Here is a 26,340-nt window from a genome sequence, read left to right on the forward strand (position 1 = left end):
AAAAGTTGGCCCAAAAAAGAGTTACTGGCAAATTTATTCATTAAATCATTTGCACACTTTGTGTGGATGAATTAAATTATTAAAGGAAGATTTTGGCCTACTCATAGAGGAACGTTGTTTTGGTAATCATGTGATTTGACCTTTAGCTCAACTCTTCAGCATGGATAAATATGATGGTTTGATGGCACCGGTCTTCCTGTGGTTACAGCCGATCATTTTATCACAGCGAATGTCAAAACAATGTTAAATAGACTTAATGAAAATACGAATATATGTATTTTGAGCAGGTCTTTTGACTAATTTGAAATAAATAAATTGGGTTACAGAAGTTAGGCAAGGTTTCGGATGATTACTCAGATGGTTGCCTTATTGAACGATCCATTGTTAATAACGTTGCTCATTAGTTATGGCTATAGATTTTCAGAACTATTAATGCATCTCCCACCACAGCACACATGCGCTGCAATAGCCAAACCGTATTATCCTTGAGGATGTGATGTAACCATGCAAAGATGAATGATGTCAAACTGACATTTTGCCACAAAATCTGACCTGACAGCTTGAATTATAAATCATTATTGTGCATTGGGCCAAGTAGTTTGGAAAAGTTTTTTTATGTACTTGTGCAATAAATGATCTTTGTTCATTTTTAGTAAAAAGAAAAAAAAACACACTATAGTGCAGCTTTAAAGCTTAACATGTTTGAAATATAAATGAAACCACTGATTTTACAGTGTAATATAGAAATCACACAACACATATTGGAACTGCTGTAATATCAAAATAAATTAAATTATTAGTTAAAAATGTAAAATAAATGGTACAGTGAAAAAATAAATAATTTGCAAGTAAATTTCACAAACAATTATAAAGATACAGAATACACTGAGTTAAAGTAGAAATTTTGAAGTAGAAAAAATTTAAAGTATTTTCTAGTAAAACACTCTAATGATCTTGTTTTGCTTACAACTTCAAAAACATTTTTTTTACAGTGTATACATGGTAAACTGTGCTAAATAAATGTGATGCTATTTAACATTTATCTCCTCAAATACACTAAAATAGATTATATGAATTGAAGGATTTTAAACATGTTCATCACTGAAGTTATTCATATGTAAAAATATAACATAAGATTGTACATTTGTGTATCTATCCAAACATGAAAAAATTCATGTGCAAGAGCCATGCTTTATGTATAAAATCCTATGAATACTAATGAACTCATGTAGGCGTTTTTAATTCTGAGTGCTGTCCAGTTGCTGATCCTGTAAATAAAAACCATCTTTTTTATTTTATTTTTTTTTTTTAATCTTTGCACTCTGATAAAACAAAAAAGATAAACTTGTCATAAAACTAAGGTCATGTGGAGTGCATTGCAACGTGGGATACAATATTCCACAGAGTGCTCTCTAGTTGTTTACTGCTCTTTTTTTTTGTACAAATGTGAACTCATCCAGATATTCCATGCATAGAGAACATTCACATACTGTGCATAGTGTATACATATGCAATGCTGGGAAGTATGCCGTTTCAAACCAATCTCACGGCGTCTCACACCAGTTTAACCTTTGACCCCTTGCAAATGAAGCAGATAATTGAATTAAATAAACCATTTAAAAAAAAAAAAAGAACTTCAGTGCCTGTGGTGCGAAATTAAAAATAATTCCTTTTCTTATAGGTTACAATGTTTGTTTGAAAGACTGTGAAAATTCGGTTTCCACAAACAAAATAAACGAAACACGTTCCACAAGATTTTCTTTTCATATAATACGAACGTAACTGTCAAATGGTTTTATGTGATGTTACTGACATTTGACTGACACAAAATATTTTCCATATGGTGAATTATAAGCCCTTCATATACCATATTTATTAATGTATAAATACTTCATATTTCATAATGCGATGCATTACGGGCGATATTCAAGATGCGTAATTTCCAGGAGGCCCTGGTGTCATGGAAAGGGGTATTTTCTAGAATCTTCCATCATTTCCTGTTTCAGCCGTCTGGTAGGAAACAGATAATACCAAATTGGGGGAAAATTGTCCAAATCTGTGCACAATTACCCCCATCTCTCCTCAGTAAGACTCCCCTGGCACGGTGCTTTCCATCGCTGCATGAGACCAAGCTCAGCACTCAGTCCAATCAGCCTCCATTTTCTGACCCTCTCACAAACATTACTGCAAACTACAGCCGTTCAGATGCATTTACTGCCATCCCTTCCCAAATAGTAGAGCATTTGGACGCAAGGTGTCCGACAAATAGATCAAGAGAATGAGACGTTTAGAAATAGGAAATGTGTTGTCAGTGTGAAAGGAAGTTTTCAGAGTCCTGGAGGGTCACAAGGCCAGCAGGGATTAAGTTATTGAATGACACGGCTAAATTGGTGGATAATCTTTCTTTCTTTTTGTTTTTTTTAGAAGTTAGAAACATAAAAACCAAGGAAGCGCTTTCATGTTGTCTGGTCTCTGTGTGATTGATCCATTACCTTATCTTTGAAGGCGTCTCTGGAGCTCATTTGGCCTGGTCTGAGATCCTTTGCTTTCATCAAAACACGAGTAACCCTGATGAAAAACGGCTATCGTTTAAAAAAAAAAAAAAAAGTTGACCAGAAGCTAAAACAGATTAGTCTTGGAGGTTCTGAGATACCTCAAAGTTTTCCAAACCTAGTGAGCTGCCTGCAGAGGGAGCAATTCAAGGCATCGTAGATACACTCGACATGAAAACTGTTCCAAAAGGTTGATAATTGCCTCGATTTAGCCATATTCTAAGTCAGTATTGCATATATTATTCCAAGAATGCACTGCAACAACATCATACAAGGCACTTACCTTAAACTTATATATTGTTCAGTTCTGAAAAGTAATACAAAATTAAGTGTATCATGCTTAAGGAACATGCTCAGTTTGTTGCATATGCATATGATTTTTATTTTATTTTAGCATTTACTTTTTATTTAATACCATTCAAAAGGCTGGGGATTTTCTTTCTTTCTTTTTTTTAAATACATTTTTAAAGGGGTCATATGATGCTATTTTAAAGATCATTATTTTGTGTATTTGGTGTAACAGAATATGTTGACATGCTTTAATGTTCAAAAAACACATTATTTTTCAAATACTGTACATTATTGTAGGTCCTCTATGCCCCGCCTCTCTCAAACGCTTCGTTTTCTACAAAGCCCCCTCCTTTGACAAGCGCAGTCCGCTCTGATTGGCCAGCTGACCCAGTGCACTGTGATTGGCCGAACACCACAAGCACACCTCGGAAATGTAACGCCCCTTACCATAATCACGAGCATCATCTTTCAAAATAAATGTAAAGACAGAGCCCGAAAGGGGAACAGAGTCCCGTGACAGACACAGTGATGAAGCTTCTTATGCTCCCCAAGGCTGCATTTATTTGATCAAAAATACAGTAAAAACCGTAATATTGTGAAATATTACAATTTAAAATAAACAATTTTCTACATTAATATATATATTAGTAATATTTAAAAACTGTAATTTATTCCTGTGATGCAAAGCTGAATTTTCAGTCTTTTTACTCCAATCTGTAAGTGTAAATTACTCCTACAGCATTTATTTTGAAATGGAAAATTTCTTTACTGTCACTTTTGATCATTTTAATGCATCCTTGCTGAATGAAAAAAAAAAAAATCAAGAATTTAATTCCACAGAGTTATAGCCTACAAACGCACATTTCCTGATAGTTAAAAAAAGACTGTAATTTAAACAAAAAGCTTTATTTCCTTTTTTTCTTGTAGTTGTCCTTTGCCAGAGCATTTGAACATTTTATATGAACTCAAAATATGTTTTATCCACATGATTAACAAATAAAAATAATCTCATAGTAACACTTGGAGAAAGAAAAAAAAAAACATTTCAGGACTACATGTACCAGAATGCATCGTGATACAAGCAGGAAACAACAACAACAACAACAACAGCAACATCTGACTCGTCTAGACTCATGTAACTGCAGAACTGGTACCATCGTTGCTCTAATAATTCAAGGGTCTACATTATAATTTCATATCACATATGAATAATTTCTGCTGCTCTTTTGAAAAGTTAAAAATAACACGGGAATAAGTAAAATATAAAAGTTCCAACAAACATTTAAAAAACGTTGCTCGTTCTCTTAGACGATCCATGCTGACCTACCTTGAAATCCTCATGACACATATTTTTACAGTCACAAAACAATTCCAACGCACAAATATTCCCACATCTTTATAGTTTCTCCTTTTTGTTCTTTTTCTCCATGAAATTGTCTCAAAAGCAGAAGTGCTATGTGGATTTCAATCCCTCATATGAAGTCTCATGTAGCGTTTCTAGTTGCAGTGCAAGGCCTCGGTCTGTCAGTCTTTACGCCAAAGCCTGTGATGTCACAGCGATGTCACAGTGACCGGGCGCTCAGGGTCCTGAGGCCTCTCGTTCAGCGGTCCTCCTCAGCACGGATAAAGGGAGCAAGTGTGGGAGATCTATGCGTGACGGGGCGGCACATAGAACAGACCACATTCAAAAATGACAGCGAGAGAGAAACAGAGAGAGAGAGAGAGAGAGAGAGGCAGATACAGAGAGCGACACAGGCTGGGACCAAAGTTAGAAAGCTGACCTGACAACAAACACTTTCTCGACACAGACTTGCCCTCTTCCACTTGGCACTGTATACACTGCAGAAATACATTCTCTTAATCTGTATTTTTGTCTTGTGTATGTTTGCGTAAGATATTAAGACCATCAAAGGGTAAATAAAATGTCACTCAGTGTAAGATTATTATTTGAAATAATAAATCTCACAAAAATTTTTTTTTCAATTTATATTTCTTGAATTATTGATATTGTATGCTTAAACAAACAAGCAAACAAAAAAGATTATTATTTGCTATGGAGCCCCTAAAGTGCTACAAAAAGCATTTGTAAAAAATAATGTTTCAAAGTTGTAAAAAAATTAAATGAAAAAAAAAAACATTTCATTCTTTCTACTTCAAAATGTGCTTGTCATTTCTTTGTAACTTTGTGACTTCTAACAGTTTCTGAGTGAAATTTGTTTCAAAGTAAATCCTTTTTTTTTTCAGTGATACATGCATACAAAAAAAAAACTTTTTCATACACACAATGAAACGAATTCACAAAGGACCAGAACATTTTTTGTTTTGTTTGCAATGTGCACAAGACACTTTTGCATTGGCAACATCTATATGCAAATAAGTGTTTTAAGGTTTTTTTTGTATGTACAAAAAAATCTTGTAAACACCTTTGAACATGTGGAAAACTTCTGCACAAAAACATGAACATTTTCTGTTCTCTTGACATGTGAATGAGAAAAACCGAGGTTACATAAGTAACCGAGTACGTTCTATTGTGTGACAAAACAAGACTTTTTTTTTTCATTTTCAAACTGGTATTCATTTTCTTGTCTTGTCTTTTTTTGAATTTTTTTTTTTTTTTAACAAAGATCACTTCAGGGGCTCCATAATTTTCCAATAGGGTAAATAAAATGTCACTCAATGTTAGACTTTTATTTGAAATAATATATCTTACACAATTCTTTTCCAATTAAATGTATCTTGTTTTGCAAAGGTTTTAATATCTTTACTGGAAAACGAGTCAAAAATAATAACTAAGAAAATTATCTTTTTGCAGTTCAAGACAGACAAGCTCATTTCAGATTAAGCACCAGTGAAAAAAGGCCATTTTTAGCTATGTTTTTTTTTTTTAATCTATGCAACATTCTTGTTTTTTTTGTTTCTTTTTTGTATGACAAAAAAAGATTATAATAGAAAAATCTACACTGTTGTCTGTCACTCCCCTCCCATGACTCTAAAAGCCTGAAATGTTCCATGGTTGCATGTAATCTCCTATCAAAGCCAGTATTTTCCCTCCTCCCTTAAAAAAGTTTAAGTAGTGTCTTTGGCAGATTCACAGATAGAATTGTCTTCTTCTCTCAATGAGTAATGGAACAAGTTTTTCTAGTAATTTTGTAAGGGACTGTGACTGCTCTGTACATTTGTTCATATGCGAACATCGGCATACGCGCACCAACGAGCACAAACACACACGAGCATCAACACTCGCACACGCTCTCACAAACGTGAAAATTGAGCACAGATGACAGTGAAGGCTCAGGTAGGTGGTTAACGCAGACAAACAGAGCGATTCAGATGTCGGTTGAATCTGTCTCCTGACACGCGGATGATGGTGGGATGTTGGCAGAAAAGTAGAGCGCTCTCAAAAAAACTGGCCAATTCTTTTGTCTTTTGTCAGTGGAGCATGAGCGCCGATGAAGGAATGCCCAAATTTGGGCATTTGGGCGGGGCATAATTGAGGGCTGGTTAGTGGCTGTCCTGCAGGGTTGCAGGCTGGGTAAAAATCCATATCAACGTCTCTGCTCTCTGGAACACTTCTGTTTGCTAACAATTACATCACGCTAATGGGCTGTCATATGAGCTGAGGCTTCTCCTTCAAACTTGCACGACCCCTAAATGATGACTGGAAAATAGGGGTGGGAATTATGAGGAATTTAGCGATTCTAATTGCGATTCAGATTCAATTTCCTTAATGATTTCATAAACATGATGGAACCTCAAACTGCACATTTTTAGATTTCGCATGACAAGTTCTTAGAAATATATTCTTTGCATTTATGCTGGTTTCATATGGTTTTGAAAAAGTTTCGATTTAGAGGGATAGTTCACGCAAAATGAAAATTCTGCCATCATTTTCTTACCCTCATGTTATTACAAACCTGTATGAGTTTCTTTCTTCTGTTGAACACAAAAGAAGACATTTTGAAAAATGTGGTTAATCAAACGGTTTCTGGTGCCCATGGACTTCCATAGTATGGAAAAAATACAATAGAACCTTTTTCACATTTCCGGGTTTCTCAGCAGCGGAAGTCGTCATAGTTGGGTTAACTTGAAGAGCAGCGAATGGGAGAGTACCACAAATATATTTTTTGCATTCCCAAAATTCTTCAAAATATCTTCTTTTATGTTCAGCAGAAGTTGATACAGGTTTAGAACAAAATGAAGGTAAGTAAATGACAAAATTGGTCAAATTGGTTTAACCAAATAAAACGTTGTAACATTTTCCTTGTTTGTTCTTTATTTATTGAAACTTTTTAAATATATTTCTGGATGTAAAAATTATATTTTGCAAATACTGTATTATAAATCATTAATTAATTAATATAATAAAGTTTTTGGTGAGTCTAACAACATTATACAACCTGAATTAACTTTGCTTTGTCATGAAAAGATCCATTTATTTTATGTTTTTGGAAATTTATTGACACAGTCATGAGGGTCTGGAGGGGACCAATCTGTGACATCATTTCCTGTTTGATTTTGCATGTGGGTTGCAGAACACTTGGTCGACAAATTTTGGTGGATAAAAGTTTTTCAAATGCTTATATGCTGGTTAGAATATTTTTCTCAATAGTAATAAAAGATTATGGCAAAATACCTACTTAAAGGAATAGTTTACCCAAAAATGAAAATTTTGTCATCATTTACGCACCCTCATGTCATTCCCAACTTGTATAAGTTTCTTTCTTATGTAGAACAGAAAAGATGTTCTGAACAATTTTGAAGAACCAAAACAGTTGTTGGTCCCCATTGAATTCCATTGTAGGGAAATAAATACTAAGGAAGTCAATGGGGACTATCAACTGTTTGATTACCAGCATTCTTTAAAATATCTTCTTTTGTTCAACATAGGAAAGAAATTCATACAGGTTTGGAACGAAATGAGGGTGAGTAAATGATGACAAAATTTTCATTTTTAGGTGAACTATCCCTTTAAGTGAAATAGCCCAGTTTAGACATTCTGCTGACTACAAGTAACTTTGTAACTACATGCCATCTACCAGTCATTAGAACAGTAAGTAGACTGTCTGCTTAATATCTGCTAACACTTTATTTTGACAGTCCCCAACAGACATTCTACTGACTATAAATAACTTTGCAAGTACATGTAAATCATTCTACTAACCTTAATCCTAACTTAACAGTCACACTCCTGCCAGAGGTAGTTGACATGTAGTTGCAAAGTTACTTATAGTCAGTAGAATGTCTCTTGGGGACAGTCAAAATAAAGTGTAGCCATTTTTTCTTTATGATATCAGGACATGTCAAGCCATGGACCCAAAAATATACGGTATCTATTGCATAAGAACTAGTTCTTAATTCTCAACTGTACTTGGGAAACTTCCCTCCCAAACCTTTTAAAAAATATATCAATTTCCACTCAAAGTGTAGGATAAATGCCATGAGGGTGTTCAAAAATTCACTCTACAGCTTTTCACGTCCACCTCTTGCAGCATACCCATGTTTTACTTCTGACCATTTTCCAGGTTGAAGTCCTTCTTGATGCTGAGCAGGTCTAGATGAGATACATGCAAAGGCTGTATATTAAAGCCCGGCTTAGTGAACGTATTTTCTGGACGTGTCTGACACGTCGCAGTCATGAGGGAGAAAGATTTAAGCGGTGTTACCCATAGCTGGCACGTCTACCTGTGATGAGGGGTTAAACAAACCAAGGCCTCTGTTTAACTGCAGGCTATCCTGGTGTCGGTGGCTCGTGTGTGGGAAGTTCTGGGAACCCCTGCAGGTCTCTTAGCGTCCGGACCTGCTTAGCTTGATTAGTTGCAGGTCAACGTTTTTGATTGTTATCTGGCCTATGTGAGATGAATAGCTTCCTACAGCGAGTGCCCCTGAGGGGCAACACTATCGCTCCACCGTTTCTGGTATCATGAATGATCGGCCCCATAAAACCTTCGGCCCCATAAAACAAGCTGTCTTAGTCATCAGTGGAGGTCTAGAGCGATGGCAACGAAGATCCTAAAGATAAATTACACAAAGCTAAGCATTTCACCCATCACTGGAGTTAATACAGGTGTCCCTAGAATTCCCAGGGTTGACCTGCGGGGTTAAATCAAGCTGGACACGAGGACTGGGATGTGAGATTCCTGGTACTGATTTGCAAGTATGACCATAAATAACACAAATGGACAGAGAGCAGACACTGGGATATACTTACTGGTAGGCTTGACGTACACCTTCAGCTTCAAACACGGCTTCCCACCGAGGTTAGGGTGTGGAGAGGCTGTGGAGACAGAGAAAATGACAATTACTGTTAATATTCCTCAAAGAGCGATAAATCTATGTGATTTGACATGATATATTTAGAAATGGCTTTTAAGTATAATATCTGAATGGCTGACCTAAATCACAGAGCGGCCAACTAACCCAACCGCACAACACTGACCACTTTGATTGTGGAAGTATTTTTTCCCATGCATTTTCTCCATAGGGATTTTAAAAATCAACTTCAGTAAGGAGCTCTGAGCACAGTGTTAAAAACTCTGATGAAAAGAAATTAAAAATAAATAAATAAATAAAAATATAAAATGTGTGTACTTAAATTATTTAAAGAATTATCTACAGTACTCATCACACACTGCAAATGATGTAATTGAATCAAAGAAAGTGCAACTAATTACAGTCCATAATTATAAGTATTATAAGTATAATATATTTTAAGTTTATTCTGAAATAATTATATATACAAAAGTTTAGGGTCAGATTTTTCAGATTTTTTACACTTTTATTCAGCAAGCCAAAGATGCATTAATTTGATCAAAAATGACTTTATTTTAAAAAATTACTTTACATTATGTAACAAAATGTGAATGCTCTTTTGAAAAAATGTATCATGGTTTTCATAAAAATATTAACTATTTTTTACATTGATAACAATAAGAAATATTTCTTCCAAATCAGAAATATTCAAATAGAAAACAGTTATTTTAAACTGTAACAATATTTCGCAATGTTGCTGTTTTTGTTTTATTTTTCATCAAATAAATGCAGCCTTGGTGAGGATAAGACACTTTCAGAATTTACTTCAGAAACCGTACTGCTGTGCTTTATAGCACTGCAACATAGAAAAAGTCAAGACGAAGGCCATGTGTTGCTTTAATAGTTAACACACGTGAGATTCAGTCTCGTTGGTAAGAACATGTCTGCTGACACCATGGCAACCAGGAGCTGTTGTACTCTCTGAACCAGACACAACATCTGCCTGGAGAGCAATGAACAAATTTCCATTACGCTGCCATGTGAGTCACTCACTCGTTCTCTCTCTCATCCACACACACACACACACACACGCTACACATGGCTGAGAGAAAGCACTTTGAGTCAGTTCTCCAATGAAAGTGTAACTTCATTCTGGCGCTCGATTCCCCTCATCTCCTTCAAAAGCACACAAATGGATTTTTGGCTAATTTTTTAAGATCGCAAATGGAAAACAAATCACGATTTTTGCCATGAAACAGTTTTCTGTCTGCTCTTCAGATACATAAAAATTCCTTTAGCAATTACCACAAATCACTCAGCGGCTCAGCTAATGGAGAGCTGATGTGTTCTGCACAAAAAGCTTCTTTTGGGTGAATTCTGCTCTAACAGGTGTTCTTAAGTGTGTGGACGTAAAATTGGCACATGGTGTTCTCATGCTATAATGTTATACATCTCATGTTAAAAAAAAACTAAAATCTAAGCTTACATTTTAGTTTAGTGGACAACAGAAATCACTTTGTTATTCAGACAATTCCTTTCTACTGCATTAAAGCTAAGCATTTCACCCATCACTGGAGTTAATACAGGTGTCCCTAGAATTCCCAGGGTTGACCTGCGGGGTTAAATCAAGCTGGACACGAGGACTGGGATGTGAGATTCCTGGTACTGATTTGCAAGTATGACCATAAATAACACAAATGGACAGAGAGCAGACACTGGGATATACTTACTGGTAGGCTTGACGTACACCTTCAGCTTCAAACACGGCTTCCCACCGAGGTTAGGGTGTGGAGAGGCTGTGGAGACAGAGAAAATGACAATTACTGTTAATATTCCTCAAAGAGCGATAAATCTATGTGATTTGACATGATATATTTAGAAATGGCTTTTAAGTATAATATCTGAATGGCTGACCTAAATCACAGAGCGGCCAACTAACCCAACCGCACAACACTGACCACTTTGATTGTGGAAGTATTTTTTCCCATGCATTTTCTCCATAGGGATTTTAAAAATCAACTTCAGTAAGGAGCTCTGAGCACAGTGTTAAAAACTCTGATGAAAAGAAATTAAAAATAAATAAATAAATAAAAATATAAAATGTGTGTACTTAAATTATTTAAAGAATTATCTACAGTACTCATCACACACTGCAAATGATGTAATTGAATCAAAGAAAGTGCAACTAATTACAGTCCATAATTATAAGTATTAATATATTAATATATTTTAAGTTTATTCTGAAATAATTATATATACAAAAGTTTAGGGTCAGATTTTTTTTTTAATTAACACTTTTATTCAGCAAGCCAAAGATGCATTAATTTGATCAAAAATGACTTTATTTTAAAAAATTACTTTACATTATGTAACAAAATGTGAATGCTCTTTTGAAAAAATGTATCATGGTTTTCATAAAAATATTAACTATTTTTTACATTGATAACAATAAGAAATATTTCTTCCAAATCAGAAATATTCAAATAGAAAACAGTTATTTTAAACTGTAACAATATTTCGCAATGTTGCTGTTTTTGTTTTATTTTTCATCAAATAAATGCAGCCTTGGTGAGGATAAGACACTTTCAGAATTTACTTCAGAAACCGTACTGCTGTGCTTTATAGCACTGCAACATAGAAAAAGTCAAGACGAAGGCCATGTGTTGCTTTAATAGTTAACACACGTGAGATTCAGTCTCGTTGGTAAGAACATGTCTGCTGACACCATGGCAACCAGGAGCTGTTGTACTCTCTGAACCAGACACAACATCTGCCTGGAGAGCAATGAACAAATTTCCATTACGCTGCCATGTGAGTCACTCACTCGTTCTCTCTCTCATCCACACACACACACACACACACGCTACACATGGCTGAGAGAAAGCACTTTGAGTCAGTTCTCCAATGAAAGTGTAACTTCATTCTGGCGCTCGATTCCCCTCATCTCCTTCAAAAGCACACAAATGGATTTTTGGCTAATTTTTTAAGATCGCAAATGGAAAACAAATCACGATTTTTGCCATGAAACAGTTTTCTGTCTGCTCTTCAGATACATAAAAATTCCTTTAGCAATTACCACAAATCACTCAGCGGCTCAGCTAATGGAGAGCTGATGTGTTCTGCACAAAAAGCTTCTTTTGGGTGAATTCTGCTCTAACAGGTGTTCTTAAGTGTGTGGACGTAAAATTGGCACATGGTGTTCTCATGCTATAATGTTATACATCTCATGTTAAAAAAAAACTAAAATCTAAGCTTACATTTTAGTTTAGTGGACAACAGAAATCACTTTGTTATTCAGACAATTCCTTTCTACTGCATTTCATAAAACAAAAAAGACTAAACAAAAAAAGTACCAAAAAGTAGCATTGTACTACAATTTTTTTCACATATACAACAGTATTACTATTGATTTCTTTTAAGTATTTAAAGGTGCAATAGGTGATTGTCTTCAGAAACTTTTTTTGTTATGCTGGTTGAAAGTCTCATCACATCCCGATAGCAATCAATAAGATAAGTGGTCTAAATGTATTTATATGTATTTATATATTCTGTGGAAGGTATAGGACCAAGAAATGTTCATCCAATTAAATTTGCATACCTCTGCGCACCCGGTTCGCGCAGACATGATACGTCATCAGCGCGTTCACGTACGCTGTGCAGACAGAGCGAGAATGGCAGACAAACATCAACAACCTGATCTTCCTTCCTGGTATTGTAGTACTGTTACTAACTGTACTATAAAGTTTTCTCACAGGTGAATGACACATGATGTATTGTAGTAATGTTGTCTCTGGTCGTCTGGTCTGTGTGCGTTCATGCGTTCAGGGGGCGTGGCTTTGGACAGTGATTGCAGGGAGGGTGGGACGTTCGCTTTCAGTGCTATCAGGCTAAAGTTAGCATTTTCCAATATGTCCTACTGCACCTTTAAGTATTTTGAAATACTGTACATTAAAATGGTAATTATACAGTTTAATTCAGTCATAAAAATCTACTCAAAGACTGAAATCTACTTAAATGTTCTAAAATATTATATAAAACGTATGTAAATTTGTGTGTGAAAACACATCAAAGCTGATGAGTGTCTACCAAACTGAATGGAAAAACAGGTTTCTCAAAGACTCCTACCACATCTTTCATTGGTCAGAAAAAACAACTAGCTGTGCCCCAGCCCCGAAATTGGTTGAGCCAAAATGCATTCAACTGATCAAAATAAGAAATGTATAATATTTCAAAATGTTTCTATTTGACTGCTGTTCTTCTAAACTTTCTACTGATAAAAGAATCCTAAAACAAAAAGGGATCATGGTTTCCATTCAAATACGAAGCAGCACAACTGTTTTCAACATTGATAATAAGAAATATTTCTTGAGCACCAAATCAGCATATTATGATTTGATTCAGTTATCTCAAATTGTGATGATATTTCACAATGTTGCTGTTTTTATTTTTTTATTTTTTTAATCAAATTCTATTCATCATTCATCAGTGTTGCTATGTCGGGCTGGTTGGAATTCTCAAACAAACAGAGAAATGTTTTGAAAGTGCCTCAGAGACAGTGTTTACACTTCTCAGGAAAATCAACCAACAAATTGTTTACTTTGGCTCACTCTGTGTATTCAACAGACCTAAAAGAAGATTTTAACATTTAAAAAAATGACACATTTCACAATTTTTTGGTGAAATAAGCAAACTGAATAAACACACAAAAATGAACTTATGCTATGATGAAAGTAAGTATGAAGAAGATTTTAGATTTTTGAGATGTGTGTATGAACAGAGGGCTATCAGGGATCTGGTGTACTGAGTGTGTGTGTGTGTGTGTGTGTGTGTGTTGGGAGTCTCTGAAATTCACACAGGCCTGTGAGAATGTCACAGTTGCCATTCACTCAGTCACCCTCTCCGGTGGGTCGAGGCGGGGTCAACCCAAAGGTGATGGACAACCTCTATTGTTGTGGGATAACCAAACTAAGCCTCGGTCACCCCCCCAGTAACCCCGTGGCAGAGCCCTTTGCCTCATAACCCCAGGGGCCATGACAGCAACAATATTGATAGTAGCCAAACACTTCTCTGGAGGAGGAGCCGGCCTCGTCTGATGAATAGCCAGACTAAGTACTTCTCAGCCCAGGCCGCTGTCTGGAACAAAAGGTGCACAATAGCGGGTCTCGCACCAAGCGACAGGGCGGACTGCATTAAAAACAGCTCAGGACAGGCATAAGAAACACCCGGCCTCGAGTGCAAACTTTGAACCCTGGGTTCTTTCTTTCCTTTCTTTTTTCTTTGATTGACCCTCTTCTGTGTCTCCGTTTTCCCCTCGCAACTGGGATGACAACGTCCCATGGATGGAAGGAAGGTCTGTGACGCCCCGCTGGTTTGGCGACATTTCTGTGACGCCCACCACCTCAATTTCCTGGACAGCCATGATATTTGAAGCGATACCCACTCGAGACACCCTGTGCCTGCTTTGGGTCAGACTAGCAGCACATTTACAAATCACACTAAAATGAAAGGAATAGTATACTCAAAAATGAAAATCTGTCCCTGTTCTCTCACCCAAACTCTTCTCATCTTCTTCAGTTAGCTGCTCTTTTCCATTCAATGAAAGTGTCACTGAAGCTACACTATCAAGCTTTAAAAATAACCAAAAAAACCATAAAAGTAAGATACATAGGACTTGTGCGCTATATTCAAAGTGTCCTAAAGCCACACGATAGCTTTGTGTAAAGGAAAAGACAAACACTTCTGCCACAGCTATCAAATCTCGTTTTCCCTTTCAGCACATTCAAACTTGCATTGATGTGATCGGTTGCAAGAGCCTATGGCAATTTCAAACCTAGTTTGATGATTCTTGATGTTCCATATTTGAATGTGAATGAGAGTTATCCTTTATGGTGATTTTTGTTGTCTCTTTTGGAGCTTGACTGTGTCCGTTCTCCATTCACCTTCACTGTATGCAAGAACTGTATGTAAGAGCAGAACGAACATTCTTCTGCCATAACTTTCTGGTTTTATGTCTTGTTCTACTGAAGAAAGATAGTCAAAAAGGTTTGGATGACAATATCATGGCAATTCGGAACTATTTTCCATTTTGGCAAACGAAACAAATTTGTATCTCATTCATACCTTTTCGTATAATCTGCCTATGCCCAACCAAAGGTTTAGAAGTGGGGTAAGGGTCCCTAGTGAAAAATAAATATGATAAAATGTATTTAAAATACATTTATTTCATGCTAAGTATCCCACAAATACATTTACCCAGCAAATACCATACAGCTGTACTTTTAGTATACTAAACTGGTGTACTTAAAGTGCTAAACTGGAACAACTAATTTTGTACTTAATGCACTTTAATTGTGCTGAAGTAGTGCTGAAGTCCAACTAAAGATATATTGAAGTATATTTGATTGTGCTAAAGTGGAACTATTACAAGTATACTTTAGATACACTTTAAATATCTTGCATTTAAAGACCGATATTATTCAAAGTTCATACAATCCTCATCAATAGTGACATTAAAACACATTTTAAGAAATGTGCATTGTGCACAAGTAGTACTCCAATTAAAGTTTAATTATCATTTTTATATCAGCAAGTCTCGAGCGATATGTTAGTAAAAATGTTAATAGATTTGAACTGTACTTGAAATAAATTTATTTTAAATATATTACTTTTTTACTAGGGGTCGGACCTTCATGCTTCGTTTTTTTCTTCTTCTAAAAATCATATGCTTTTGTATGACTCAAAATGTACAAATTCAAAACTTAAAATAAAGATGTTTCCTCATGATACTGAGTTGGGTTTAGAGTAACATTTTTATTTTGAAGTGAGCTAACTCTTTAAGACCATGAGGTGTTGATAAGCTAGCGCCTTTTTTTTTTAAGTAGTAAAAGGTAATACTTCTCCTTTAAGCACAGAAAGCTCTCAGATTTTCATACTTAACCTTAAAGCCTGCTCTGTATTTCTGGCCTCTAAATCTTTGGCTGTTAGATACAACAGATGGCCACGAACCATTAGAAATGACTCTTCAGCGATTATTAGAACAAATGTGCTTTTAGCTTTCAAAAGAACAATTTGTGTGACTATGCTTTCAGGATCAGGTGTCCCGACACACAATGGGAGGTTTATAGTCATGAGCGGAGCTACAGGTTGGGTCCCCCCAAGCCCCAAACCTCTGAACTGCCGAGCTCTGAGGGCACAGGGCCAGTTCTAAGGCAACCCGGGACACGGCAAGCATGGCGAGCGGTAAAAATCATGCTGTTCTACTTAATGAGCTGCATTCGTTTAGGATAAAAAGCTTCATTCTTTTATCACATGAAAACTTTGCTCTCAAAGTCCCTTCTCTCTTCTGAAAGTTGGAATAAACACACACACACACACACATACAGAAAACAGCATAAGTGAGAATAAAAAAGAGGGGGAAAAAAACAAAAAAGAGGAGAAACTGCCTCATTAATGCATCCTGCGTGCTGCCCTGAGCCTTTTCCTTTTGCCTGTGCCCAGCGGGAGCCCTTTTTATCAGGCCAAAGGACACCTTTCACAAGACCATTAGTGAAACAGGGACAGATGCACCCCGGCAAATTCCCCCCTGTCATGCAAGTGAGAGCGAAAGAACAGGATAAAGCAGAACCCCACTCGATTCATCCGGCCGGGCGAAGGTCTGACCTTGAGGCGGTGGGCGGGCCGCCTCCGGAGGACGAGGTGTCAGGCCTGTCGTCCGGGCACCATCCCGAGCCAAAAACTCCCCCTCCAGGTTAATGGCTTTTAGCTGTTGTTATCTGAATAATGGTAATGGCTGGCACCCCAGAAGCTGTGGATGCAATTACCCCCATCCGGATCCTTCTGTTAAATATAATTTGACCAATCAGCATAATTTGGACAGCTACGCATGATGGCCTTGGTAACTGGTTTTGCACCGATCTCACTCAGAGCGGCAAAGTGCATGGCTAATAGTGCACATGCCATTCAACAAATTGACATTTTCATCAGGCGGAGACACCAGGACACTGCCAAACTCTGCTCCCAAGTGACTTCACTAGAACTGGACTTTCTGCTTCGACTCCTCTGATTAAAGTCCTAGACATTCAAATCGCTATAATAAATGTCTCCACCTCCAACTGCACCAAACATGACTTCAACGAATGCAATAGAGCGTGGCAGACATTTAAATGACAGTATAATTGATTTTTAAACCATTTCTATAAGTTTAAAGTGGCCAGCACTGGAAAAGAGTGGTCCACCTGGCACGCCGCACCAAAATGCAACATAAACAACAGTTTTACAGAGAAAAAGCTTCCTACTGTGCAGAAATGTGTTAACGTGGACACCTGAACAATAGTTTGAGTCAAAAAAGACTGACTAGTTCATGGTAATGCACAGTGGATTTTATATTTTCCGTGAAAATATAACTGTATGCTGGTGCAAGCAGTAGGTAGTCGTGGCCTAATGGTTAGAGAGTCGGACTCGTAACCCAAAGGTTGCTTTTTTTTTAGAAAGAGAACAATGTCATGCATGCCGAACATCAAAATCTTTCAATCGAAGTGGTAGTTCACCCAAAAATTACAATTCTGTCACTGACCCTTATCTCATTCCAAATCTGTATGACACAAAAAGAGTATTGCATACAATGAGTTGCATAACAATACTGTTTTTTGTCCCATAAAAATACAATACTTATGGTGCTAAATGCTAATAATGGTGTCATTTTCTTAACAGCCCTTTGTCCCCACTCGCTTTCATTGTATACAGCATGAACATTCTGCAAAATTTCTCTTTTATGTTCCACTGAAGAAAGTATGTCATACAGGTTTGGAATCACAAGATGGTGATGACAAGTTTAATTTTTTAGGTGAACTATCCCTTTTAACCCTAGTGAAAAATAAATATACTAAAATGTATTTAAAATACATTTATTTCAGACAAAGTATAATACAAATACATTTACATATTTATGTGCTTAATAAAAATACCCTGCAATTGTATTTTTAGTATACTAAACTGGTATACGTAAAAGTCTGCTAAATTGGAAAAACTAATTTTGTACTTAATGCACTTTAATTGTGCTGAAGTAGTGCTGAAGTCCAACTAAAGATATACTGAAGTATATTTGATTGTGCTAAAGTGGAACTAAGTATACTTTAGATACACTTTAAATATCTTGCATTTAAAGGCACATACTGTATTATTCATAGATCACACAATCCTCATCAATAGTGACGTTAAAACACATTTTAGGCTTAATATTAAGAAATGTGCATTATGCACAAGTAGTACTTCAAATAAAGTTTCATTATAATTATAAAATAAATGTATTTTTAAAAAATTACTTTTTTATTAGGTGGTGACCCATTCCTTCAATCTTCATCAAATCAAGAAAATCGTCCCTCAGAAACAAACACCATGGAAATAACAACACAAAAATCGAGAGGGAATCTAAAATTGAGTGTTATTCTTGCGATGTCAAATCAGGGAAACTTCAGGAGACTTATGTTACTCTTTGTTTACTCTGGTAAAACACGGCTACTGTAGATGAGCCAGCCATTTACAAACAATATCCTGCTCTATATACAACATTGTGCATAACAGATTTATTTAATGTAAATTCAAGATGTGCAACCTGTAATTTTAAGTTTCAGTTACATTTTGTGTTCGGTTCTCCAAACCATATCGTTATAGCATTAACCAAAGATGGACTGGCATGTATTTTATTTGTGCATTCAGCCATATGTCTCTAGAGACTAAATAACAGGTTTCAGCAGACTGAACCATGTGGCACATGTTATTGATCAGATGTTGTTGTGAAGTCTGCCCGTCCTTATCGAGTCTTCCTTTACCCTTTACACCCCAGTTCCTGTAACCCAAGAACCATTCGTTCAATGAATGATTGCACTTTGGGGCCATACTGACACCTGGTCACAGGAAAACGCAGACGAGGGGTTTGAAGTTGAAGAATTAGAGTAAGAAAGGAGGAGGTTACTCACAGATGTAGTAGTATTCGTGGCCTGGGCGGAACTCGAAGCCCAGAGAGAAGGGTGTGAACAGCTGGAACTTCTCTGAGAACTTGAGGGGCCCATTCGGACTCATTGGGCGGTTGCATTCCCAGCGCTTGAAGCCTTTCATGTGGTGGTTGCAGGTGGTGTAGCCGTCATAGTTGACCATGAAAAGGATGTAGTGCTCCATGCGCTCCTGAGGAAGATGGTCCTCGTAGTGCGGACAGTAGATGTCCAGGTAGTCGTTGATGGCCACCTCCACTGTGTATTCACCATGCAAGAATCTGAGGAAATATAGAAAAACAACTTAGTTGAGATCGACAAAACTTTCGCAAAATTTCTCAAAATGACAGGCCGAAGATTGAGAACGTAACATCTTTTAACACAAAACTCGAAAGAGAAATTGCTAGTAGCTCCTGTCACTCATAGTGCAGATATTTTCCATGTTGTATGTGACAGGATGGGATTGGTCGAGGGGGACTTGGCGCTAAGGGCCAAACTGACTGGAATGACCAAGTGGAAGTGGATGAGCAGAGATTGACAGGGGTTCAGAGAGAGAAAGCCACTTCATTAAGGGTTTTCACATGATCTGGCTTCAGTCCAGCTCTTCTGAAATGAGTTTGCTGGCTAGGGCAATTTAAACACAAATTGAGCACCTGCAGGAAGGTACGACTTGAGACACAGAAACTGCAGTTACTTCGGTGGAACTGTGACTTCATGTGCAGTCGAATGCAGAGGTACTAAAAAGCATTCGACTCTTAAAGGGATAGTTCACCTGAAAATTAAAATTCTGTCATCGTTCACTTACCCTCACGTCACACGTATGACCATGTTTTTTTCTGATATTGAATATGAAGCCTTTTTTATTTACTGATACTGATATGAAGCCTTGCAGTTCACAAGAAAACAGGATGTGTTGTAGACACAGACACAGCAAACACACACACGAACTTGAGTTCTTCAGATCCTCTTTTTCTGTCCACAGTGTGAAGATTACATGAATAAGATCTAACGGCTCCAGCCGAGAGACTCTAATGGTCTGTCACCAGTGTGGTTGACACACCTGCTCCATCCTCCATCTTCCAAACCATCAAAGCAGCCCCCTTCACTACAGACACTACAGAACATAAGACAGCAAACTCAAATCAAGTGTTCACGCTATGAGAAGCCATACCAGGGTGCTTCATCCAATTTAAGAGAATATCAAAGTGAAACAAAGACGAGATGAAATCAAAAGAAACACACGGGGTCAACAAAAGCCTACACACAAAAGGTCTGTGCTAAAACCTGCCTACATTCATACTGGAATGGAATCTCATAAACGACAGATTTGAAATTTCCTACATAGGCAGCAACCCGTGCTTTATAAAAATACAGACGATGCTAGAATGAAACAATATATTAAAAAGCATGTCAAGTAGTGTAACCATAAAGGAAAATGTAATAATATATTTCCCTTACATCTATCGTTTTCCAAAACTGTCAAAAATAAAAAGGATTTTTCATAAATATACAAATTTTGGGGGCAATCGCACCACATGACATTTTACAACCTGAATTAACCTTGAAAATGTTGTGTGTGAACTTGAGTTAAAACCTTAAAAACCTTTTTTTCTGTCCATAGTGTGAAGGCTCCAGCTGAGAGACTCACAAGTGCGGCTGACACACCTGCTAAAGCATTTTTGGTAAAATTATTTTTCTAAGAGATAATAAAAGATTATACCACCTGACATTTTTCATTAAATTAAATTTAATTCAGAATTTAATTTATATCCATTTCATTAATTTTTTGTCTCAGCCACCATTTATTTTTCCCACTAAACTCATCACTTACTTCACAAAAAAAGTGTTGGCTTTTGAAATTGGCTTAAAAGAAGATTTCTTAGCAGGCAGCATAAAACTGCCTACCTTTTAGAAATGTTTTTGCATTTGGACCACGTCTATGATCAGGAGGCAGGTTTTTGGAATGAAACCAAAGACTTTGACAAAAAATAAAACATACTTCCTCAAAAAATCTAATCACATGATAAACAAAGAAAACTCAAAAGCTGCTTCACTTTGCCGACTGAGAGTGTTGTCTACATGAATCAGAACATCACACGACTCTGTTTTCTGGAGGTCTTGGAGGGGAGAGAGGGCAGGGCCGGGGCCAGAGGTGAGGGGGCAGTAGGCGGGGGGTTTGGAGTGAGATTTGGCATCAGATGACAGCTAATCTAGGTCTGGAATTACTGTCAAAGGGCCAAGCCAGGCCAAACACCAGCTGTAGCAGCACAAGCACAAGCTGAAGCTCCTCCAGACATCTCGCCTTATCACCGAGGCCCAGAGAACAACCCCCTTCACACTGCATGACTTTATCCCTCTCTCCAATTTTTTGTGTCACTTTCTTCTTTGGCCATCAGCAATACACTTTAAACCCCACTGATTATATGATCGACGACCTGGGCTGCGTTTCCCAAAAGTTGATCGTAGCTTCCTTGGTTTCAATGGGTCTATGATGTACTTAAAAGGATAGTTCACCTAAAAATGAAAATTCTGTCATTAATTACTCACCCTCATGTCATTCCAAACCCGTAAGACCTCCGTTCATCTTCGGAACACAAATTAAGATATTTCTGATGAATTCTGAGAGCTCTCTGACCCTCCATAGACAGCAATGTAATTACCACGATCAAGGTCCAGAAACGTAGCAAGGACATCGGTAAAATAATCCATGTGACATCAGGGGTTCAACCGTAATTTTACAAAGCTACGAGATTACTTTTTGTATGCAAAGAAAAATAAAAAAATCTAAAATATCTTAATTTGTGTTCCGAAGATGTCTTACGGGTTTGGAACGACGTGAGGGTGAGTAATTAATGACAGAATTTTCATTTTTGGGTAAACTATTCCTTTAAGCTTGCGATGCTTTTGGGAAACGCAGCCCTGGACTACATCACCGATGCTGTCTTAGTTCGCCTTGTATCCAACGAACTCAATAAAACATCTCGAAAAAACAACCCATGTTCATCTCATACCGCCTCAGCAAAGAGCACTTCGATATTTCTCTCCCTGGCAGGGTAAAACGCTTCGTTCTCTCCGGAGATGCGTGTACTCGGTCTTATTTTCTTGTTATGCGTTCTTGTGTCATTTTGCCTCTAATCACGGCTTTCCAGTAAACGATATAAAGAGCAGAGCAAAGAGTAATGGGAGCAGAACTCCGCCATAGGACCCTCCTGATGTTTACGGAGCTCTAAATTTAATCACACTGCCATAAAAACATGTGTTAGCGGTCCTTTAATGCAAAGTGCATTAACATTACTACACATTCCGCGGGTCAGGCATACCTCTTTCAGATTCATACGGTGCATTACGCCTTAACAAATCAATATCAATGCCCCGTCCCCCCTTTCACTCCCAGATGTCATTAAATCCGGAGGAGTCGGCCAAATGATCCGACACACTGAGGCAACACGTCATTCCCTTTGATTCAAAAGTATCTCGGTATAAAAAATGACCTTACAGCCGGTGGCTGGTGGGTACGGGGTGGCGGAGGGGGGGAGATGACAGATGGAAATATCAATAAGTGAGCCCAGAATGTTTAGAGAGAGCTAATGCATGCAGTTAGGTGAGCTCGCTTCATCAATCACACTGTAGTCACTGGTCTACTTCCTCCTCGAGTCCTCAGAGCACAGGCCCGATCAGACCTCCTGAACTCTTCCTCCGCCGCTACATCAACAACTGATCTCATATCAGCTCTAAATGAGCTGTATAGCCTCCCTTTCACAGTGGGATATTTTCATCATGTCTACAATCCAGTAAGAACCCAAAAAGCTTTTACAGCCTGATGCCAAAAAGAACCTATTTAGGTTTACAAAAAAACTTTTCTTTTACCCTTTCTCCTAAGCAAGAAAAATCACACAGGAGATATCGTCATTTTAGGACAACAATGAAGTTGAATGGAGAACAAAATGGGACTTTTGCTAATGTATTCTGCTTCTCAGAACTCTACCCTAAGAATAAGACCCTCAATATCACACTTTTCATAAAAGATTTAAAAAATGTTTCAAATTGGGATCACATTTGTCATGTAATACTATGCAATATTATGTCTACAATTGTCCCAGTTTACTTTAGGAGAAAATTCTGAGAGAAATGAACTCCTGTAACACAAGTTCATTTGAAAGGAACCCAGAAACAGATCTTAAGAACCTATAATGTTAAACTCAATATTTTTAACTTCTAAAGAACCATGTAGCCAACTCAAGAACACTATAAAGCAGCTGATGTAGTAGGTAAATTGTGAAATTATGGTGAAGCAAAGAACCACTGAAGCATGCAGTATATCCATATTATAAACTTCTCTTGATGTACTTTGTTTAATTAAATACGTCCTTGAAAGCTTTGTTTCATTTGTTTAATTAAATATGTCCTTGATTGCTTCTAAAATTTACTTAAATTTAATTGTGGTGTGTGCCTTTGGTGCAAAACCTGTGCTAAGTTTCTTTCTCTTCCCATCTGGAGGAATGTATGTGTGCAGAAATTTATCTCTGGATTTTGGGGCTCTTCTGGGTCTTTGGTTCAGTCTTCAGCTACTATCATCCCCACAGGACTTCAATTAATCAGACCAAACCACTCTCGTTTGGCGTGTTTAGAAGGAGGGTGACTCTTGGGGTGAACTTTCCTGGCGGTGCGGTCAAAGAAGGGGTTTGAAGTGCCGTGATTTACAGCAGCGTCTGGCCGACAGAGAGCCTCAGATCCAGATTTCAGAACTTCCTTTAGCAAATGTTTGCATGTAGAAGAGTCTGTTTTCCAGGCCCATAGCAGGAAGCATCTTCAATGGAAGCGGTTAAAACCAAGCAGTTCAGGTAAGACAGAATCCATGATTTATCATGGCATGTAGAGGCTTCTGGCTGGTACAAACAAAGTCATTTTGACTATTAGAGTATTTAATGTGTCTCTCTCATGCAATGTTGTGAATTTCAGAATTGGACTAATGAAGTGAAAAAATAGTGGTTTTGAGTGTTTTATAAATGAAACATCTTATGGATTGTGTTACACCAACCACCGAAATTGGGGTTGGGTGGAGGTTTACCTCGGTAAAAAATTTGACAGTCCAGCTGTCTGGAAGGAGAGAGAAATGAGACAAACTTATTCCTCTTTAGAAAGCCCCACACTCTAAGCCAAGTGATTCATTATATTTTGCACCGCATTTTGCCACAGAGCAGATGCTAAAGTTTGCTCAGCTCTGCCAGGTCAAACCGAAATGATGAGTTTGTGAAGGTCTTGTGGAGTTTGGCCCTCATTTAGAAATTCTTGTTATTTTTTTTCTGTCCTGAACCTTTAGTTGAGTTGCAGCCAAAGCAAATATGTGCGTTTATTCTGCAATTAACCAATGACCTGGCCATAATAGTTTAGGGCAAACACAGCCCGCTAATAACCTGGCACAAGACTCACACACTTCAGGGGTAATTCTGCCTCAAACGCATCACCACCTCGGGCATGCCACAGGGCTATGTGCTGGGCCCGCATGAGTTTTGAGATTATGATGGCAGGTTAGTTCTGGTGTCAGGGGTTTAGCAGCACATTTCATGCCGGTGTTTTTAAGAAACAGAGGAAGAGGGCAGGCGTTTAGCATGTGTGTGTTTGTGTGCATGTGTGTGAGAATGGTCCTTTGTGCCGACGGCTCTGGGTCTGGAACCCATTTCCACATGCTCAGCTTGGGCTTGGTCTGTGGACCACTTCTCCCCATGTGGAACATGTTTATTGTTCTTTGTGTCAGGCAGAGACGCCGAGACCTCCATGGCCCCCTCCTCCCTCCACATCTCCCCGCAATCTCTCCTGTTATTCCAACTCTGCTTGAGCAATTTTTCTATCACAGCATTTATGCAAACGTTATCCCAGCTGACGTTCGGCCAGGTCTAAAAACCGCTGTCAAGGAGGGGTTGGTTGAGAAAAATAAAACAAACAAAAAAGAAGAAGAATAGGACAGAAGACCCAGGGGACAAAACACATGTGCCCTGTGTGAGAGGAAAAGTAATAGTTGTTTTGTGCTCCTTCTTTAACCCTTCTTTAACACAAAAGTCCAGTTATACGTTCAGGTGAATAGGTCTGTGTGTCTGTAATTTTCCAGGTGCTGTGTGTTCTCTTGGAAGGTCCATGTTCACATCCACCTTCTCTTCACACTGCGTCCTCATTTACTCTAGACCGCTGTAAGATAAAAGTACCCCGTCCTCGCTGCGACACTACGCCCCCTTGTTTAATTACATTTTTATGCCTCGGCCTGCTTTGTAAGACCTTTCAGTCACTGAAAGATGGTGGGAGAAAATATAAGTGACCAGTGCAGTCCAGCAAATGAAAGGACAGCAAACAAATCTGTGTTCTATCATCAAAAGCGTGCTCAGAGAGCATCTGCGCTGGGATGCTGTCTGCCATTGTACCGCGGCTCTAATTGGCTGCTAATGGAGGATGTTAACACACATGGCGGCTTCACTACAGCTACTCTGCATGTTTACATCCTTGTATGCATGCATATTAATCTTTTTAACACAAACTTTCATATTGGGCTTTTTGCCTGTAATCAACCAGAACAGGACAGAAGCAACGGAAAATGATAAAAATTGGGGTTGGGAAGTGACCTGAAATGGATTTAGACCCAGGTCACCTGTGCACATGTTGGAGCGTGAACAATAAGCCATGACTCCGACATCAGCTCCTGAATGAGGACACAATATTATTCTGAAATAGATTAAGTGTTTTATCATTAGAGACATGCTGTTTTATGATTCATATTTATATACAGTGGGGTTTAAAAAAAACTGAGACCACCATAATTATAATGTTTGATACAGATTAGTTTTACTATTTTTACAGTTGTTGAGTCTTTCGAATTATTACATGGCAAACAACTGATAAATGATATTACAGATCTATACTTTTATAATACATCCCGTGGTAACTAGGATTTACACAAGCTTCAGTCTGGATCCAGAACAGAACACCAGAGAAGAGATGATGCCAACCACTCAGAGGACCTCAGATGATGCCAACCATGAAACAGCATACAGAACTACCTAATTTTGCTATAAGTTTGATTGCATCATATAATAATTGCTGTTAATAGTGTTCATCGTCTGTTTGATTACGTCTTTAATTGATTTTTCCGTACATTTCTGCTATATGTACATTAACTGACAGTCACCACTGATAAGCTACTACTAAATATATTGTAGAAACTTGCTATTGTAGAAAATTTGCTGTAAAGTTGCTTTGCAACGATTTGTATCGTG

The 26,340-nt window shown here is 37.7% G+C and overlaps 1 protein-coding gene across 1 annotated transcript in view; it reads right to left on the bottom strand.

The window, feature by feature from the left end:
- Positions 1 to 8,344: 8,344 nt before the first annotated feature.
- LOC107753873 (ephrin-A2-like) overlaps positions 8,345 to 26,340 on the bottom strand; it is a 140,936-nt gene continuing 122,940 nt past the window's right edge. The window contains exons 2-5 of the mRNA XM_016570143.1: positions 19,067 to 19,359; positions 10,823 to 10,888; positions 9,052 to 9,117; positions 8,345 to 8,394 (exon numbers count right to left, since the gene is read on the bottom strand). Of these exons, the coding sequence (XP_016425629.1) occupies positions 8,345 to 8,394; positions 9,052 to 9,117; positions 10,823 to 10,888; positions 19,067 to 19,359 (475 nt within the window). The remainder of the gene's footprint in view (positions 8,395 to 9,051; positions 9,118 to 10,822; positions 10,889 to 19,066; positions 19,360 to 26,340) is intronic.

Source organism: Sinocyclocheilus rhinocerous, unplaced genomic scaffold (genome assembly GCF_001515625.1).
Source record: "Sinocyclocheilus rhinocerous isolate Xijiao unplaced genomic scaffold, SAMN03320098_v1.1 scaffold711, whole genome shotgun sequence".
Lineage (NCBI taxonomy): Eukaryota > Metazoa > Chordata > Actinopteri > Cypriniformes > Cyprinidae > Sinocyclocheilus > Sinocyclocheilus rhinocerous.